Here is a 19,812-nt window from a genome sequence, read left to right as displayed (position 1 = left end):
GGAGGCTCAGGCAAGTTGGTGCAGGGAGGCCCCCCCATGGCCCCCTCCTTACACCCACCCCGCCCTCAGGAGGGCCAGGGGCTGAATCAATGGATGCTTTGAGTAATGGAGGGAGCCATACCAAACATGGGCAGCCCTGGGCAGCTAAAAGTAAACCCCCCTTCCCCAAGATGACCAAGAGTAAAAATAAGCCAAGACATACATACAGCGATAGAAAAGAAATGCAAATAGCGAAAGCAGAAGCGGAGAGCACAGGAAAAGCGAGGGGAAAGGGGTTAGCAAGAAGGCACAAGGAAGACAAAGCAGAGAGGAGCCGCTAATGTGCAACGAGGAGCCCTGGCCGCAGCCGCATTGGACGGAGCAGGTGCAGTCAGCAGTGAAGATTGGAGAGGAACCCCTGGTGGTTCCAGTGGAGGGGGGGTCCCTGGAGCTCCACGGTGGGGCTGAGCCTGGTGCTCAGGCTCCTTCCAAGACGCTGGCTGAATCCTCCCTGCTGGCCGGACGCCAGGACTTGGGCTGTCTTCTTCCTTGTGGACACAGCAGAGCTGGTCTTCCAGGCCGAAGTGGGCAGAGAGGCCCCTGGGCTGTCCCCGTCTCTTTTTGGCCTGCATGCAGTGTCCTGGGCCCAGCTGTCCTGGAAACCCCAGGGGAGGGAGGGAGGAGCACCCGGGATCCTGTGGGCTCCCTCAGAGGCGTGCGGCTGGGGAGGGGTGCCCGGCAGGGCTGGTTCTGCAGGCAGTTCCTGGCGCTGACCCTGCGGGAGTCCAGGTGATTGGCGGGGGTGACAGGGAAAGCTGGGAGAAGGGGGGCTGTGCATTTTCAGCACAGACAAAGCTACAAGTGCCCGTCTGCCCGGACGCTTCACCAGGAGCCTCTGTGGTGATCCGGTCTGCTCCAGCGACATCTCAGTGGACAGTCCCAAGAGGCCCAGCTGCTCCTTTTGCACCCTCCTCCCTCAGTTGCTTGTGTGGGAACACCATCTCCTGGGTTGGGACTAATGGACTCGGTGTTCATTTCTGGGAGCTTACCTTTGCACAGTGAGGAGCAAGCCGAGAGGACTCGCCTGGTGCCTTGCGCCAGTCATGCCTTGCTAAGGCTTTACTCTCCTTTCTGTGGAGTGGGCATGCATCCCACGACTCAGAGATGGCGGATTTATCTGCTCTGTGAGGTCTCTGCGGTATCGGTAACTCGTTCACTGAGTTCAGCTGCTTCTCCTGGTTTTGGGTCTTGGTTTGGGGGAGGCAGCTTTTGCTGTCCCAAGGGTTATCCACTCCAAAGGCTTAAGGGAAGCTGGACTGGGCAGGCCAGGATCAGAGTAACAAAGGCTTGACAAAGTGGACCCAGCCTCCTTAACGCCCCCTGAGGCCTGGCAGTCCCAAGTTCAGGGGGCAGAGGGTTACAGGCATCCTGCTTAGGGGCTGGCACTCTGCAACAGTGGGTTAAGCCACCTTCTGTTACGCTGGCATCCCTAATGGGCACTGGTTCAAGTCCTGGCTGCTCCACTTCTGATCCAGCTCCCTGCTAATGTGCTTGGGAAAGCAGTGGAGGATGGCCCCAAGTCCCTGGGCCCCTGCACCCATGTGGCAGGCGCAATGAGGTTTCAGGCTGCTGGCTTTAGCCTGGCCCAGTCCCAGCCATTGCAGCCATGTGGAGAGTGAATCAGCAGATGGAAGAGCTCTCTCTCTGTCTCTGTCTCTTCCTCTCTCTGTAACTTTCAAAATAATAAATAAATCTGTTTTTAAAAAATGTTCTGCCTAGAGGTGGCTCTGCATAGGTCTCCTGTGATCTCTGGGCATGTCTCCCAGCGCAAAGAAAAGTGGGGGCCACATAGAGTGTCCCTGATGTCCAAGCAAGGAGTCTCTGGGGACCTCAAGTCCTTCTCAGGGAAGCTAGCTGGGCTGCATGGAGGGTTTCAGGATCATCACCAGGGGCTGAGCACCTAAGGGTGGTGAATGAGCTTATCATCTGGGAGCTGGAGGAGAGAAGGGGGAGCGGAGGACAGGAGGTGAGAGTCACCCAGGACAGCAGGGGGCTACACCTTGAATCATTACCCTCAGGTCCCAAGCCATGTGACCTCCTCATCCAGACTAGAAGTTGCTAGACATTTCCCGTGTGTGTGTGTGTGTGCATGTGTGTTGTGTATGTAAGTGTGCACATGTGTGTGGTGTGCATGTGTATATTGGTGGGTTGTGTTTCCAGCATCTGGAGAGGGGTCTTGAGACTTGCCCCACAACCCTGCTACTCCCAGCTGGGGAAACCTGCATAGTGAATAGCCCCTAGCTGGGGGTGTCACAGGCCCATTCTGCCAACACACTGCAAAGCGCCAGACAAGGAGCTGCTCCGGGGTCTCAAACCCTGTGGCTCTCAGCCTCAGATCCGAGCCCCTCTGGGACGGTCCCCTAGGAAGCACACTGCTATATAATAAAGCCTCACCCTTTATTCCCCGTCTCTCAGGGACTGGTGGGATTCCGTAGGAATGAGAGTTGCAGGAGGGTTCGGGACGGCTGGGCGGGGCAGCTCTCAGCACTCACGTCCCCTAGCCTGGTTTCTTGAAGAAGTGGGGCTGTGTGAGCCCACAACCAATGTCGCAGCCCAGTCTCCGAGGACTTGAGTGGCCCTTCATCCTGGCCGTCGCTGCACCTGCCCTTGGGGTTCCTGGCTGTTTCCACCTGCTTCTGTTCGCCACCTGGATGACCCTGCTTGTCCTCTGGGCTCTCCAAGCCTCCACAGGTCCCTTTCCTGACTTCTCCTTCCTCTGTCTTTCCCAAGTAAACTTGCCAGTGAGTGGTGGGCAGCTTGGGACACACACACACACACACACACACACACACACTCACTCACTCACCAGAGCTTAATGCCTGCAAGAACCGCCCTCTCCTCTCGTGGTAACCTCTTCTCCGCCATTAGAACTGGCACCTCCTCCAGGAAGCCAACACTGCTCTTCCTCCCAGACCCCGTCGGAGCTCAGGGCTCTCCTGCGCACACGCGGGTCATTCACAGTAGCTCCCTTCTCATCTTCCAGTGCCCCGGTAGGGGTCTGCCTCGTTCACTGCGTCGGGTGCGCTAAGCCGCTCCAAGTCTCTTGCACCCAACGTACAGCCTGTCACTCTGCGGGGTTACGACGAGGCCAGCAGGCGCTTCGAGCAGCTCCTCGCACGAGGCTCTTCCCAGGCGCGCCCAGACCCAGCTTCTGCGGAACCCCGGTCCAGGAGGGCTCCGCTGTCTGCTCGAGATCCTGGGAGTGTCACGGGGAGCCCGGTCCGACCCGGACTTGGCGCGAGGGCTATGCGTCCGGCTCGTCTGGCCCGCCAGGCTCGATCCCACAACCGGCGTCGCGCTGTTTGGTGGCGGCTGGCCGGAGGCGTCCGCCCGGCGGCGGAGGCTGCCCCGCTGGGCTCTGGCCGCCGGGCGCGGGCTGTTCGCCCGGGCTCGCGCGCGAAGGCGCCGTGCAGGGTCGGAGTCTGAGCCCGCCGGACGCTTGGAAGGCTCCTCACGTCCAGGCGCCGCGGTCACGGCTGCGCCGGTTTCCGGCCATGAATTGGGCTTCAGAGTCCGAGCCTCCCGCCCGACTCGGGGCTGAGCGCACCGCCCGCGGCGCGGGGGATGGGCCTCCGCTGAGGTCCGCGCGGCCAGCCGGGGTTCGAGCCCGCAGCCAGGGCTCCCTCCGCCACGCTCGGACGCCACTGGCCCCCTTGGATCCCCTGGCATCCTGGTGCCTGGCTCGGCGCCGTGCCCCCGTCTCTCTCCGGGATACCCAGGTCCTGCTCCGAGAAAGGGCTGTCTATCCGGGTCCGGGGCATGACCCGAGACCCTCGGCGGCTGAGGTTGGCCGGGGCCGGGGCAGTCGGGGGCCGTCCCTCCTTCTTCCTCTCGCCCCTGGCGATCCGGAGGAACAAGGTCCGGGCCGCCACGTCTCTGAGCGCCGCAGCCCGGGCCGGTCCCCTCCGCCCTGCCGGCCTCCGAGCGTCCCCCGGGCCGGGAGCGCGGAGCGCCCGGCGCCCCCTCCGAGCCGCGAGCGGGCGAGCGCAGCGCAGCGAGGCTGAGGCTCCGCAGTCACGTGGTGGCGAGGAGGGCGGAGGGGAGGGAGGCGGGCAGGGAGGAGGGGGAGTGGAGCCGAGGGGGAGGGGGAGGGGAGGGGGCGTCCTCCGCAGTTCGCTCCTCGCCGGGGCTCAGACACACCGCGAGCCCGGAGCCGCCGCGCCGGCCCGGCCGCCGCCGCCTCTGCCGCCCCCAGAGCCGCTCGAGCCGCGGGAAGCGCCGCCGCCCCCGCCGCGGGCCGCCCCCGCCGCGCCGGCCTGGGCTCGGGCTGCCGGCGCCGCCGCAACCGCCGCCGGAGCCGGAGCGGGAGCCCGATAGCGCTGGGCTGGGCTGGGCTGGGCTGGGGCGGGCGCAGGGCGCAGGGGCGGGCGCGCGGGGGAAGACGCACGGGCGGGCTCGGCTCTGCTGGGGAGCGGCCCGGGACTGCACCGGGACCGGCGTCTCCCCGCTCCGCGCTGCCCTCGGCCTCGCCCCGGGCCCGGGCGGATGAGCCGCGCGCCCGGGGGACATGGAAGCGCTGACGCTGTGGCTTCTCCCCTGGATATGCCAGTGCGTGTCGGTGCGGGCCGACTCCATCATCCACATCGGTGAGCGCGGCTGGCGGCGGGGCCGAGGCGGGGTGGGGGCCCCTACGGCGCGGGGGTTGCACAGCGTCCAAACTTGGCGGTTCCCTGGGTCGAGGGGCTCGGCGGGCGGTGCTCCCCCGAAGGGCCGCGCCGCGCCGCCCCGCGGAGGAGCTGTGCGCGGGCTGCGCCGCGCTCCCGCGGGCGCCTCGCCGCTCCCCGGGGCTCCGCTCTGCGCGCGGGGCCCCGCGGCCTCTGTCGACACTTAGGGCCGCGGCTGCTGTGGGACGCGGGGAGGGACGCGCGTCGAGACCCGCGCCCCCGGCGGGGCCGTCGGCGGGCTCGGGCGGGCCCTTGCGCGCAGCTCGGGGCAGCTGGGGGCCAGGGGGCGGGCAGGGCCCCCGAGACTCGCCAACTTGGCAGGGCAGGATCAAAGAGGCCGGACTGAGGCCGTGCGCGAGAGTGGGTGGGTGCCGTCAGCGTGTGTCGCGGCGGGTGCACCTGGCACCGCGTCGGTGTCCCTGCGTGAGGGCGTTGGAGTGTGCGGGGCCATCGGAGTGTGTGTTGGCGCGAGCACCACGGTCTGTCAGCCTGTTAGAGTGGACGCAGCGTCTGCCTGTTCCCCGGCGTGTGTCTGTGTAGCTCTCGGTGTGTGTGGGTGTGTGTGTGTATCTGGTTGTGGCTACTGCAGCCCAATCCTGGACAGGCTCAGAGTTTCGCGTGGTCCAAGACTATGGGGCCAGCAGACGGTCTGCGTGGAGGGAGCCAAGGGAAGCAGCGTGGGCAGCGGGGATGGGGTGGGGGGCTCTGGGCGGGAGAAGATGGACGGAGGGCGAGAGGGAAGCCGGAGAGAAGAGCGCGCGGGGAGGAAGGGGCGCGCCGAGGGGGAGTGGGCGGGAGTTGCGCGATGCACGGAGGAATCCCGGGAAGTTGGGCCGGGCTGGGGGCTGCGGACAGTCGCTCTGGGGGCGCCCCTCCGCAGTCGCCGTTCCGGAAGTTGGGAAAGACCGGCGAGCCCCGGGAAACTGGGGGCTGGGAGGTGAGAGAGGCGGAGAAGGCGGGACACGCGGGCGGGAGGAGTCGGGTGGTGAGAGGCCGCCCCCTTCCCCACTGGGAGAACTGCATTGCCCCCCGCGGGGGTCGGCGGGCGCGGGTCTCGAGGTCAGCGTTGCGGGCTCCGGGAGTGGCAAGGACCCGAGGAGGAGCGGGTGCTCCCTCCTGCCCTCGCCCTTCTGGCCCTCAGCTTGGGGGTTCACCAGGCCTAGTCCGGAGACCTCGGCCATGCTCCGGGCATGGCCGGGTGGGGATCCGGAGCGGCCCAGGCTGCAGGGCCGGGCTCCGGCGGCGGATCCGAGGCTGCAAACGCAGGGTCTGTCGAAGCAGGGTTATGTGCGCAAAAAGCCAGCCGGAGGGCGCCCTGGAGGAGCTGTCCGCGGTTCTAGAAGGGCCTCCAAGAACAGCTTCTTCTGGGACCTTCGTCCCCGCTGGATCAGAACGCGAGGGGCGTAGGAGGCAGTCCCTCCCCCTGCCCCCACAGGAAGAGGAAGCGCGGGAGATGGGAGGGAAGAGAGCAGGGGCCGAGCCCCGCGCGCTGGGAGGGGAGCGTCGCGGCCATCGCCGCTGCCAGCCAGCCAAGGCCCCGGGCCTGAGCAGTCCTCCTTGGCGCAGGACAGCCTGCTTGGTTCGGCTCCACTCAGCAGGGGATGCACATGGCAGAAAGGAGGCACACTGCATTCTGGAGTCGGGGTGGGGATACTGCCCTCTCCGGGAACTCTCAGACTCCTGGGATGGGACTTACTAGGTCCACGTCGGGGCGGCTGGGTGCGCCTGAGGCCACCTCGGCTTGGCTCCATCCATTGTGGCCTGGCTGGGACCTGTAGTGCCTGGGTTATATGACACGGGTGTGACCTGGTGACAGCATGTGGGATGGGCGTGCGTAACTCATGTCAGCGGTGTGCACATGCACCCCGGAGGGCAGCGCGGAGCACGCTCTGTGCGCACTGAACCGGCAGAGCCTAACCCGCACAGACTTCCTCATCACCTGGGAACCGGCGGTCCCGGGAGCCATCAGATCCCGGGGACGTGAGGAAGGCGCGCGCGCGGTGGGGGAGGCGCTTCTCCAGGCCTGGTCTTGACCCGTCCTCTCCCCCAAGGTGCCATCTTTGAGGAGAACGCAGCCAAGGACGACAGAGTGTTCCAGCTGGCTGTTTCCGACCTCAGCCTCAACGATGATATCCTGCAGAGTGAGAAGATCACCTATTCCATCAAGGTCATCGAGGCCAACAACCCGTTCCAGGCCGTGCAGGAAGGTGAGTGGCCGCTGTGCCCACGGCTCGCTGGGCCACGCGGCCTGGAATCGGGGCGGCAGTGGCGACTGGCTCGGCTGCGCGGAGCCCCTTGCGGGCTAGTAGGCTGCGGTGCAACCTGCGATGGCGCACCTTTCTAGGCCCAGACCGGCAGCGGCACCGGGACTGCTGCGTGCGGAGGAGCTCTCGGACTCCGCTCTTTTCTGGCCCGGCGGCCGCGCGTGTGCGCTCCGCGCTCGCCGCGCAGGCGTGCTTGGCTCGGGGCGGTCTTTGTTGCTGGGGTGTTTGCGGGTGGGCGTGTCTGCGCACCGGGTACCTGTGTGGAGCGCACCCGCCCGCCGGGTTCTTGGTGCGCCCCCGGGGTCTTCCTTGCCTGGAGCCGACGAGCGCCCAGCAGCCCGCGCCCGCATCGTCTGCCGTCTCCGGAGCAAGACTCGACTGGCGCCCTTCCGCGGCCCCGGCCCCCCAGTTAGCCTCGGCCCCGCTTCGCCGCCGCGCTCCTCCTCCATCCAGGTTTGAACAGCAGGTTTCTCTCTCGCTGCCCACAAGGCGGGCGGAGGCGCCACCGCCTGGGCCGGAGGTGGGCGCTGTTTGCACAGGAAAGGAGCAGAGCTAGGCCGGGCCGGCAGCGGGGAAATCCTTACTCTAGGCCGGGCCGGGCTGCGGGGAAATCCTTACTCGAAGAGACTGAGGGGAAGGGCAGGCAGCCCCAGCAACAGGTACCCGGCGCGGGCGTCAGTGACCCAGCTGCCTCCCGCGCGCCTTGGCTCCCCAGTCGGCTCACAAGGCTCCTCTCTGCCCCTGACGCAGTCCAGAGTGGGTCCCATTTCCTCCCAGTTTGCCTTCCTCCACACACGGCCTGTGGGTTTGACTCTGAGACCGGCACCCTGGAGCGCTGAGCGTAGAGGAGACAGGGGTTCTTTGCAGAAGGGAGAGACAGGGCCCTGGGTGCAGGGAGGAGGCGGCTGGCTGAGGGCTTGGGCCCAGCAGTCTCTAAACCAGCAGACCAGACCCAGAAGTGCCTGCAGTCGCCCTGTCTTACCCATAGCCTGCCGGTTCCAGGGAGGCTGGTCTGAGTCAAAAGGTCAAGGCTGTTTGGTGCCCGACGGAAGTCCTCGGCGGGCCTCCTGTTCTTGGCTGCAGCAGAAGTGAGCTGTGGTCCCAGCTCTGAGGAAGGGACCACCTTGGTGTGGGGTCTGAAGGCCCCAGGGTGTCTGGGAGGGTTTGTACAAGCCCAGAGTCTGAGTATTTTAGTTTGCAGGGAGTGGGGTGGTGCTCGGACAGGCGGTGCTGGGATCTGCTGCTTGCAGCTTGGCCTCGCCAGCTGTCCTTAGAGATATGGGCAGGAGGCGCCCCCCGGGCTTCTGTGGGGTCTGGTCGTGGCCCTGCAGCAGTCTCTAGAATGTCCGGGCATCCCCGGGCTGCTTTTATGTGAGTCCTCAGTGCAGCTCCTTGCCGATGTCCAGCCAGGTGAGAGGGAGCGACACTAACTGGAGTGGAGCTCTGAGTGATGCCGGCTTCTCCGGTGACGCGTCACCATTTCCCAGCACTTCCTCGACACTGTCCCCACACACCTTGTCTCTGCGTCCATTCTTTGTGCAGGGGAGCTGAAGGCACGGTCTGCACGTGCATTCTTCCAGCATGCAGGAGTCGCAGGTGTGGCGGGGACCCTGCCAGCGTGGCACAGCCGGGCGACATCCTTCTGCTGACCTGTCTTGCTTGCTTGCTTGCTTCTCCGGAGTCCCCCTCTGTGGAGTTGAGTACGCCGTGGGCATTCCTCTCCCCCTGGGTGAAGCCCACACAGCAAGCAGCTCCTTAGGGAGAGGGTTACCATGGCAGGCAGGTAGCACGTGTGGTTGGAGTGGGCAGCCTGTCCCCTGGGGCCCGGGGCTGTGGGGCCTGCAGGGGTCATCTCTGTTCAAAGGAGCAGCTGTCACACGGCTTCGGTGATTTTACCGTTTGGGGGTGACAAATGTTGTAGAAGTGCCAATTTGTTTTTAAAAGAGGAACCCCAAGTCCGGGCTGTTGCTTCAGTATAAAATTTTGACTGTGCTAACTCATGAAGCAATTTCAGCAACCCAAACAAAACATAGCTGGGGCTATTCAGACTTCAGCCTCCTTAAAAGCCCGCCTCCCCCGGAGGGGGCTTTTCTGGTCAACATCCTGCTTTTCTGGGTGCCGTATGTCATTGGTATAACTAGAAAGTGTCCGAGGCTTCAGGGGTGGTGGGTTGACAGGGTCTTACGCTGGGTGACACTGAAAGTTTCCGCACAGTTGAAACCACAGCGTAGTGACAGCGTTTGGGTCTGGAGACGCTGGCCAGGTTTTAAAGCCCGTGTGTGGGCACACCTTACGACGCCAAGGGCAGAAACCCACAGTATTAGCTCATGGCCTTGTGTAGCCCGTGGGTGCCTGTAGGGGAAGGGAGGGGCCGGTCCCTGGAGGGCCTCTGGGAAGGGCAGAACACAGCTGAGAATCCCCAAGCTTTGCCTGGGGCTCTGCGAGCAGGTGCTCAGCTCCCTGGGTATCTGTCCGTGTGGTGGCCTTGTCCTCTGCTTGGTGGATGGATGCTTTGTCCCCTGGGCCCGGACATTCCCTGCAGTGGAACAGAGGTGGCACATTGCAGTGTAGGGGAGAGGCGGGGCAGGCTGGAGTCCTCACTGCGTGGGGACTCTGGGGGGGATCTCCATCCTGTCTCAGATCTGTTAAAAGGGAATAATGGCAGTACTGGCCTCACAGGATTATCGTGAGCGTTCAATGGGATGAGACGTGTGTCAGTTGCTTGTGGAGGGCTGGCGGCGGGTGTTCAGGAACCACCAATTCCCTCCCTGTCCCTTGACCCAGCTCTGAATCCAGCTCAGCTTGTCTTAGGCTGTTGGTATTTTCAGCTCTGTCATTTCTTAAGCCAGTGGATTCCTTGAGAGAGGACCCGACTGACCTCTTCATTTTTAGCTTTTGCTTTTCCCTCCCCAATTATAAAAGCAATGCATTGCTACGATGAACATGTATTACGTTAAAAATCCAGAAATGAACAGGGCGGTGGATGCCTATTGTATACAGCGAGGAAGGTGCCGCAGCATCAAGGAACAGAACAGAATTGTTCTGAGTTCTACCATTGTTTTTCCTTCCAGTCCTTCTTTCCCTCCCGTTGTGGCTGATAAGCCCCTATCCTGTTCAGTAGTATTTGCTGCTTTTGTTCACTTACTGTAGCGTCGACTTTTTCTGAAACCCCTGTGAGCTACTTGTAAACATTACTTTTAGTGGCTGTGTGTATATTTCAGTGTTCCAAAGCCACTTTTTTTTTTGTAAAATAAGATCATTTGTGCTGAGACCTGCAGAATTAAGTTATTACTGAAAATACCGAATTGTAGTTGGCTAGATTGGTCCTGCTCTGACTTCTGCAGGCAGGTACACATTGCTTACAAACACGATCCTCTGGGACAGTTTATGTGAAAGAATGAATCACTTTTTAAAAAAGCATTTATTTATTTGAAAGGCAGACTGTCAGAGAGAAGGGGAGATGGAGAGAGAGACCTTCCATCTGCTGGTTCACTCCCCAAATGGCCACAACACTCAAGGCTGGGCCAGGAGCCAGGAATTCCACATGGTCTCTCATGTGGGTGGGGCAGGGGCCCAAGCACTTGGGCCATCCTCCGCTGCTTTCCCAGGTTGCATCAGCAGGGACCTGGATTGGAAGCGGAGCAGCCAGGGCTCGAACCTGCTGTTGTCACCAGGTTGACTCCATGAATCACATTTAATAGGCTATGCATTTGATGAGGATTTAAAGTTAGCACATTCAGGAGTACTCAAAAAGTTCATGGAAAGAGCGTGCAATGAAACAATTCTGCATGAATTTTTTTTTTATTTGACAGGCAGAGTTAGACAGTGTGTGAGAGAGAGAGACAGAGAGAAAGGTCTTCCTTTCGTTGGTTCATCCCTCAAATGGCCACCACGGCCAGTGCTGCACTGATCCGAAGCCAGGAGCCAGGTGCTTCCTCCTGGTCTCCCATGCGGGTGCAGGGCCCCAGCACTTGGGCCATCCTCCACTGCCCTTCCGGGCCACAGCAGAGAACTGGACTGGAAGAGGAGCAACCGGGACTAGAACCTGGCACCCATATGGGATGCCGGCGCTGCAGGCAGAGGATTAACCAAGTGAGCTACGGCAAATGTAGCCCATGTAGCCTGGGCGCATGGTGGCCTGCACTTTCTCTCCCCCTTGAGTCTCTTCCGCTCGGTTTGCTGTACTCTCTGCTCTCAGCTTCGCCAGGCCTGGTGGAGGGACTTGGGATGGATGGCCATGTTGCTGTTTCTTGCGGCCTCACTGGGGAGGCATCACATCACAAACTTGCCGGATTCCACACACATGCCTGTGTTCTCAGACCACCCGTTAGCTTCCTTCGCTGGGCCCGGAAGGTGTCCGTCTGTCCGGCCCCTCCTGGAGGAAGCTGCTATGTGAGGGCACACCTGGAAGCTTGTGTTGCCACGTGGTTCTGTGTGGCCTCCTTTTCTGCCTGGGCAGGCTCTCCCTTGGCATCTCACCCTCCGAGCCCCTGCCCTTTGCCCACCTGTGGCCCCGGTTGAGCTCTGTCTTGCTTTGCTGTGCTGTGTCCCACAGAGCTCTCCTCTTCCTGACCTCTCGGGGGCTGGTATTAGTGACATTTCCAGCAGGAAGTTGGCTGTGGATGAGGCTGCAGCCACTGTTGGCTCTTCACAGTGTTTGGCTGGGGACGGAAGACCATCTGTCCCCTCTGTGGAGTCCCCACGGGCTGGGACTGTAGCCTGTCCCTGCTGAACTCCGTGACTTCAGGGTTCTCCTTTGGTCTGGGGTCCCTCCTGTTCACGTGCACACACACCTGCATATGGTGGAACAAGGGGTCTGTCGGAGCCCCGCCTCTGAGAACTCACACACACACACACACACGTGTGCAGGCATCCATATGAGCATGCCCATGTACACATGTGCACATGTATACACACCTGCATATGGTGGAACAAGGGGTCTGTCGGAGCCTCACCTCTGAGAACTCACACACACACATACACGCATACGTGTGCAGGCATACATATGAGCATGCCTCTGTGCACACACACACATGCACACATGCTACCATTTTATAAACTCCTACCTCACTCCCATCCTCCAGTTTTTCGAGGGACCTTGGTTCAGCGTTCCTGTTGTCCCAGCCTTGGCAGGGAGCACACGAGCACCCACCGAGCCCAGTGCATGAGGAAGCCTTGAGTCTGGTGCAACACTTGTTCTCCTCGCTGCCGCTGCGTTGCTGCCACTCCCGGGCTGATGATGCGGGGACTCTAACAACCTTCTGCCTTAGGAGCAAGTTGGGGCCATCACTCCAGGTTTCTCTTGGAGGCCGGCTTAGCGCTCGCAGCCTCAGTCTTTCCAAATTCTTGGAGCTGCCAGGTCAAAGTCCCCCGGCCTTGTCCCCTCCAGAAGCTGTCTCCTGCCTCCCCTTGGCATCGTGGAAGAGCATGGAGCATTTTGTCCACACTGCGTCTTCCCAAGCCATCTGAGACCCAGTCTGATGCCTGGGCACAGCCCTCCTTGGGCTTGCTGACCCAGAGCTGTGGCTGTCTGGCCCTCGCCTTTCTGCTGGCTCTGGGACATCCTGTTATGTGTGTCGGGGTTGGCCAAGTCACGTGCAGCAGTAAAGAACACTCCCTGAGCTCAGTGGCTTCCCAGGACCACCGCTGACTTCCTGCACCTGCTGTGTACCGCGCATGGGTCAGCTGGCTTTGGGCCCTGTCGTGGTCACAGAGCTTGGCTGTTTCTAGTCGCTGTGCCAGAGAGAGAGAGGGCTGGGGATGGGGGCCCAACCTGTACATGGCCCCAGTCACCTCTGCTTGTGACCAACTGCCCCAAGCCAGTCGTGTGGCCCTAGCCGGTCCTAGGGCACCCAGGGAGCATAGTCCTACTATGTGCTCTGAGCTGGGAGACCTGGAAGTACTTGGCGAATATCACAACTGCCCGCTTCCTATTGGTGTCAGAATAGCCCTCCTGTTTCCTTAGTGACTTGCAAAGCAGCAGCAGCGACAACGGATGGAAAGGTTGGGTGTGGGGTCCTGGCCCCCCACCCCATGGCGCTCACCATTCCCTACGGGCTTTCGCTTCCTGGTCCTCATGCCCGAACCTCAGGGCGGGCCTTTGGGGTGATGAGAGGCCAGAAGCCTGGCCCCCACCTGGACAGGATGGACTGCCATCTCTCCTTGCCCCTGGATCTGCCAGTGCGTGTTCGATTAACCAGGGCTGGGCAGGGCCCAGCTCTCAGCCTGGAGTTTGCTGAGCAGAGAGGTGGCGTCAGGGGCTGCAGAAGGGTCTTAGGGACGTGTTGGCCAAAGGATTCACAATTGTGGCCAAGCGCACGGACTAAGGTCAGCAGCTCCGTTGTCCAGGGTGGGGCTGGGTGACCTTGGAAGGTGCTCAGAGAGTGGGCATTAAGTGCTCTAGCTGCAGGAAATGTTAACTCTGCAGGTAATGCATTTGTTAAGTAGCTACGTTTAACCTCTGCACTGCATACATAGGCCTTACGCTGTGCCTGATAAACACGCAGGGGTTTATATATCAATACAATTAGTTTGAGAGAAAAAAGAAAGAAAATGGTGAGTTCCAGGCCTGGTGGCCCCGGGCCAGCACCCGCGTCCCCCTCCTTGTCCCTAGCTGGCCTGTGGCAAGTCTGCACTTCGCATTGCCTCAGCCCTCATGGCCTGCAGTGGGCTGGGGCACACTGTTCGTCTCTGCCCTGGCTGGCCCATGACAATCCCTCTCCCGGGGGCGCTGGCCTTGGTCAGTGGCTTTGGGTCCAGTATCCCGTCAGCTGGCTTGCCGGAGACTTCCCTCCCTGTCTGTAAACAACCAGCTTCCTGGCTGATGGCCGTGGGCAAGAAGAGGAGGATCTGAGTTCCCCGCTGCTGGACTGAAGCAGGGCCCCGTGGCTGGGTGTGACTGTGTGGCCTCAGCAGCTGAGGGAGGGAACAGCCTCCCGGGGGGAGAGGTAGGGTGGGGGAGTGGGGGAGCTGCCAGCTGGGGGCCCAGGGGCATCCCTCCAACAGATCAGGGACATGTGGTCCTGGCTGGCCCCGTCTGTCCAGTTTAGCTCCCTTATACCAGTCTTTCCCCAGACCCTAGCGGCTGTCTCTCCATCTGCCCTGCGCCTGTCCCCGTCCTTGTTCAGCTTTGCTCTTCCCTACCCGTCTGCCTGAGAAGACAGGGGTGCCCAGGAGCTGAGCTGGGGGGCAGGGGTCCTGTCGCTCTCCCTCGGGCAGCCTGAGGCTCCTGTCCCCCTGTAACCTTGCAGTGACAGCACAGGGGAGATGCACTGACAAGCCCCGCCCAGGGCTGAGCACTGGGCAGTTGCTGGGGAAAGTGGCAGGGGTGGTAGTTATGTGCCTGGCCCCAGTGCTCCCCAGGGGGGCCCTGGCCACCTCCCACTTCCTGCCCTGGCTGGGCTGCTGATGGGTGCGGCTCTGAGTCGAGCCCCAGTCTTTATGGCTGTCTCGGGAGAAGCAGGAGGGGGAGTTAGGATTGTGAGTGGGTTCATACGGAGTCTACTGGGCACCATCTGTGCAGGCCGGGGCTCCGGGCACCTGCTGTGTGTTACTGTGCGCTGTTTCAATATGGACAGCCTGGCCCAGCCCCATGGCCCGTTTGGTGGGGAGGCTGGGATGGGTTTGGGCTCAGTTCGGGCTCTGGGGCTGACGGGCTGCGTAGCCTGGGAAGGGCCAGCTGCCTTCCCTAAGCGTCAGTGTTGGGGGTGTGGGCGAGTGGCCGGGGCCTGACCTGGAAGGCCGACTCCTTGCTACCCGCTTTCCTTCAAGCTCCTGCTCCGTGCCCTGGAGAGGTGGGGACTCGCTGTCTTGCCTCGGCTCTGCCCTTGCCCTGGGGCTGTGGCTTTGTCCATCTTTCTATCTGTGTGATGGAGGGGCTCCCTCTGGCCTCTGCTTTGAGACCTGCCCTGAGCTTTGGGCTGAGCTCGTCTCAACAGCGCCCTTCTTTCTCAAGTGGCTCTGACCTGGCCTGGCTCCAGGGCTGGTGCCACCACCTCTGTCCAAATGCTGCTTCTCTTTAGTCCCGGGTAGCTCCAACCTTCCTTCCCTGGGGGGCTGCCAGGGCACCTGCCCTCCCTTACCTCTCCGACAGGGCTCTGGTAGCCTAAACAGCTTAGTAGGTTGCCCTCCAGAGGGTTGGCTCTCCTTCCCAGCCTCCAGCCAGTCCTGACCTCAGAACTGCTCAGCAGGCTGGGCCCAGGCCTCGTCCCCTCGGCCCAGCTCCCCAGCCTGCCCTGTGCCATGACTCGGGTCACTGAGCAGCACCCACGGGGCTCCGGGTTGCACCTGCTGCTGTGGTTCTGCATCTGACACGGTCCTGTACTGTCTTCTGTGAGTTCCAGGGAACCGCAGGGTGCCGGAGTCTGCTGGGGGCCTGTAGCCATGCCCGTGAGTCCTCCTGCGGTGTAGAAGCCCCGTGGGTCCCTGGGGCCAGTCTAGGAATGGGGCGGCTCTGTCTGCTCTGGCTCCTCCAGTTGCCCATTAGTAAGCAGAGGCATCTGCTGATAGCTGGGGTCTGTTGGCACATTGTGCCCGGGGCCGTCTGTGCACTGTTTAGGATGACTCCAGGCAGTGCAGGCGCCCGGCACAGAGAGCAAAGTGCGGCCTTGGTGGCCCATGAGCTGTGAAGTGTTGGCAGCCAAGTGGACGCTCTCCTTCTTCCCTTCCTCTCTGGCCTCTTTCCCATTCTCGCCACCTCTCCAGCTTGGCCTGGACCCCTATCTGTTCCCTGCCTCTACCATCCCTCCAGAGCCCTGACCAGGCAGCAGCCAGATACTCTGCAAAAAATCAATCTAACCACTTAGTCTCCTGCTGAAAACCTCCAGTAGCTCCCACTGCACTACAACTAAAGTCCAGACCCCTCGCCAGGACCTGCAGTACCCTGACGAGGCCTGGCTGTGCCTGCCTCCCGGCTGCTATTCCTCTTGACCTCACTGCTCAGGTTGCGTTGGCCTTTTTGCTGTTTCTCCAACAGGCCAAGCCATGCACCTACCCCAGGACCTTTGCACAGGCCATTGCTGCCATCGGGAAGGCCCTTTGCATGATGAGTTCTTCTCAGCCTTCAGCCGCATCTCAGATCTTGCTTCCCGAGAGAGGTTCCCTTCCCCAAGAGGGGCTCCAGCTCGGGCCCCCATTATTCTCCTTGTACTTCTTTGCAGGCTTCCATATCCAGAAATTAAGTTATATTTTTAAAACAATATTTGTTTAAGATTTGGAAAGAGAGAGAGAGACGGAGAGAGAAAGCTCGCTGCTGGTTCATTCTGCAGACAGCTCATGGTGACTGGGGCTTAGCTGTCACTGCTGCCTGCCAGGGTTTGCATGCGCTGGAAACTGGAGTCAGGAACGGAACCCTGGTACTCCGATGGGAGCTCTTAACCACCAGGCCAAACACCTGCCCCTGTGGCCCTGTGTTACTAATGCACTTTTTGAGGGCCTCAGCTCTGAAGGCATGGAGAAGGATCTATTCACTGCTGTGTCACAGTTACAGGTGCTCGGTGAGAGTGTCCAGATGGACAGACAGACAGACGGCTCTCCGCAGCCAGTGAGCTGCTGCCTGGGGTCCTGCCTTCATGCCCAAGCCCACTTAGGGGCGTGGCACATGGCCTTGCTGCAGCCCAGGGGTCTTGGGTGCCGGCCCCTCCTCCTGGGCGGATCTGGAGCTGAGGGTGCAGTGGGGATGTTGCTGCCACTCATGGGCAGGGGTGGGTGGTGTGGGAGGGGGCCTCTTTGGGGAACCAGAAGCTGCCCTGGGCTGCAGGTGCCGTGCTCGGCCTGTGTGCCCAGACCCGGGTCCCCAGGGCCCTCTCTCACCTGGGAATTCTCTGCTGGACTTGGGAGCCTCAGCCTGTGAGAGTGTGGAATGGGGCTGGGGTCCTGGCCGCTGCCTCTTCTGGGCTGGGGCAGGAGGAGGGGTCCCTGGTGACTGCAGGTGTGGGGCCAGCAGGCCTGGCAGCTTAGCGTGGCAGGGGTGGGGTACTGCCCCCAGCTCTCCCAGGGCCTGTCTCGGGGGTGCTCTGGGAACCCGAGAATGGTGCCTGTGTACGGAGACCTAGCCTGCCGCAGCCGCTGCTGTCGCGTGGGCCTCCGAGGAAGCAGGAGCGGGGGCTCTCCTGCCGAGCGGGGGGGCTGCCAGCCTTTGAAGCTCTGCTGTTGTTCATGATCAAAACCTCATCGGGGAAGCCTGCGTGAGCGCAGCACGCGGTGCGGGTCTGTGTCAGGGTACTTAGCTCCTGCGAAGAAAATAAGAAAATTAGCATCATTAAAGGGAGGAGAGCAGGGTGAGGCTCGGCACCCACTGGCCAGTCCTGACAGCTGCTGCGGGGCACTCCTGGCTGTCGGGCCTGGCCCCTGGCCCGGGTGTGGCAGGGGCGTGGTCTGCATGTGGACCTGCTGCCGCCCAGCCAGAGCCCCTTGCATCTTCTGTCACAGCTGTGGCTCCCGGGCCTGCAAGGTGCTGCTTGTGCTGGGCACTCGAACTTCGGGGTCTGGGCCCTGGCCGGGTGTCCTGCCCCATGCCTGCTATCCTCTTCCCTGCCTCCTTAGTCTCAGCTCCTTCTGCCAGGGCCCGGCCACCCATAGCTGTCGTCCGTGCCTTAGTTGTGCCTTGGTTGTCCCTAACTCCCACACGTGCCTCGTGGTCTGGGAGCACCAGCGCCATGAACTCCACATCTCGAGGCTTCCAGGTGTGGAGAGGCCGTGGCACCTGCAGGCAGGTTGGGGGGCTGTCTGGCTGCACCTGTGGTGTGGACACACCTGGGCCTCCAGGAACTCATTCTCAGGGTGGGTCTGGGGGCTGCAGGAGGCCCCTGGGGAGGTGCTGGGAGTGCCCCGGGGGACCTAGGGAAGGTGGCTGAGCTGTGTCACCCCCTGAGGGCTCTTGCCTGGCGTCACCTGGGAGGAAGTTGTCTCCTGCCCTTGTGTTGGGACAGAAGTCAGACGGTCTGCAGGGAAACGTGCTGTAGGCCCATCGTCGCTGCCGTGTGTGTCCTGGCAGTTGGAAAGCCACATGCTGGCCTAAACAACACGGGGGACCAGGCTACAGGATATTAGGCTGTGTGATAGAGGAGACCAGAGGCTGTGAACTTCAGGCATGGCTGGATCCAGGGGCTTTGGACCCCACCCTCCCCTAGGTGGGCTTTCTACTCAGAGCAGTCGCAGCCCCTCCCCATTAACAAGCATCTCACGGGAGTCCCGGGATTGCTGCTCACTGGCCTGGCTCGGCGACAGATTGGCTCCTCTCGGCACCAATCCGGGGGCAAGGGAGTGCAGGAGCCTGACTGCCCAGGTCTGGAGGCCGGTCCCAGCCCCTGCGCTGAGAGGTCACCCGAGGAGGAGAAGTGGGATCGGGCCCGAGGCGCAGCAGTGTGGCCTCACCAGGACGCACCCTGAGCCTGGGGCTTCACGGCCCGTGCAGATGGGACGTCCCCTCCCGGTGCCGACGTGAATCTTCTCTGTGCTGCAGGCAAGGTTAGGAGGGGGAGGGCCTGGCTCCATCTGGGTATAGGCAGTTAGCGAGTGCACCTGCTGGCCTGCAAGCCTGGCACAGGGAAGTGTGGAGCCCGCAATGTGGGCAGCAGCTGGGGGAGGGGAACCTGGTTCCTGAGAGTCCCTGTGGGCGTGGGACCACCTGACCTCTCCTGCCCTCCCTGGTTGCACGGGAGCCAGGGCCTGGTGTGCAGGCGCTGGAGCTGCTCCCTGGGAACCCGCAGCTCCTGGGTGGCAGCAGGATCCCCTTGTGCTGGGCTCCGGCAGGGCCCCGCTCCCACCTCCGCATGCGTGTTGTTGCAGGAAAGGGGCATCTGGACCTCGCACACTGAACCCGCTGCGATCCACACCCTCGTCGTGGCCATGGCCTTCCCTACAGCGAGGGTTTTTGCAGTCCCCAACATGCACCATGGGCAGAGATCTCCACTCCCTCCAGCTGGGCACATCTGTGGGTTCCTAGGCATGGTGAAGGGACGAGGGCTGGCAGCCCGGGACCTGGGCTCACCCCTGCCTGGGGAAGCCTCTGTTGGTTCTTTGCCCTGGTGGTGACCCTGCTGGGGCTGCTGTGGTCCCTGGATGCTGGGCTGCCTTAGTGGCCAGGGCCTGGCTCCTGCCACCTCCTGGGCAGTGTCTGCCCTGCACTGGCTGAGTAATTACATAGAATTCCTCCGACTGGGCCCTGCCTCATCTTGTTAAGAGACCCCCCCTGAACCCCGACTGCTGGCTTTGGGGGGCTGGCCTTGGGCCCAGGCCCCGCCCAGCTTCCTGCAGTCTCAGGACTGGGCAGGGGCGAGGCGGGAGCAGCTCGGCTGGTCACTGTCAGTCCTCACTTAATCCGTTCTGGTTTGCTGGACTTAATTACTCCGAAATGATGAGGCTCAACTGCAGGGAGCGGGTGGTGGTCGGGGAGGTATGTGAGCCTCCCTCGGGACTTGAGGTGGCTGGGCCTGTGAGGACGGTGTCCAGCCTGGCAGGGACCACTCTCTGAGACTGCCCTGGTGGCCATATCCAGCAGCCGGTGAGGACGTGGCCCCTTCTGGCTGCCCACTCTGCTTTGCCGTGGGTGTGGCGGGGACAGAGATGTGTGACTTGTGTTAAAATGGGAAGGAGGGGCCCAGGGGCTGTGGGAGCACAGAGACGGTGCTTAACCTAGCCTGGGTTTAGAGGTAGCCAGGGGAGGCTTCCTGGAGGAAGTGGTGTATTCCAGAGTATGTCTACAAGTGAATTATTGCATGTTGAGCAGGGGTTGGGCAAGCGAAGACAGGGAGGCAGGCACTGCAGGTGTTGGGGTGACTTGAGCCAAGGTTCAAGGGCATGGATGGAAGGGTCCATGGTGACTGTGAGCTGTCCAGAGTTGCTGG

At 62.1% G+C, this 19,812-nt stretch overlaps 1 protein-coding gene across 4 annotated transcripts in view; it reads left to right on the top strand.

Annotated features, from left to right (window-relative positions):
• The first annotated feature begins 4,382 nt into the window (after positions 1-4,382).
• The window catches only part of LOC127488765 (glutamate receptor ionotropic, delta-1), a 754,955-nt gene continuing 739,525 nt past the window's right edge, over positions 4,383-19,812 (top strand). For 3 of the 4 annotated variants that reach the window (XM_070057984.1, XM_070057985.1, XM_070057986.1), the window contains exons 1-2: positions 4,384-4,625; positions 6,755-6,910. In XM_070057984.1, the coding sequence (XP_069914085.1) occupies positions 4,547-4,625; positions 6,755-6,910 (235 nt within the window). In that variant the 5' untranslated portion in view covers positions 4,384-4,546. Of the gene's footprint in view, positions 4,626-6,754; positions 6,911-19,812 lie in introns of all 4 variants that reach the window. The other variant, XM_070057983.1, reaches the window with a different exon arrangement.

This window comes from Oryctolagus cuniculus, chromosome 15, assembly GCF_964237555.1.
Source record: "Oryctolagus cuniculus chromosome 15, mOryCun1.1, whole genome shotgun sequence".
NCBI lineage: Eukaryota > Metazoa > Chordata > Mammalia > Lagomorpha > Leporidae > Oryctolagus > Oryctolagus cuniculus.
The sequence above is the reverse complement of the archived record's forward strand: the minus strand, read 5'-3'. Positions and strand labels throughout refer to the sequence as shown.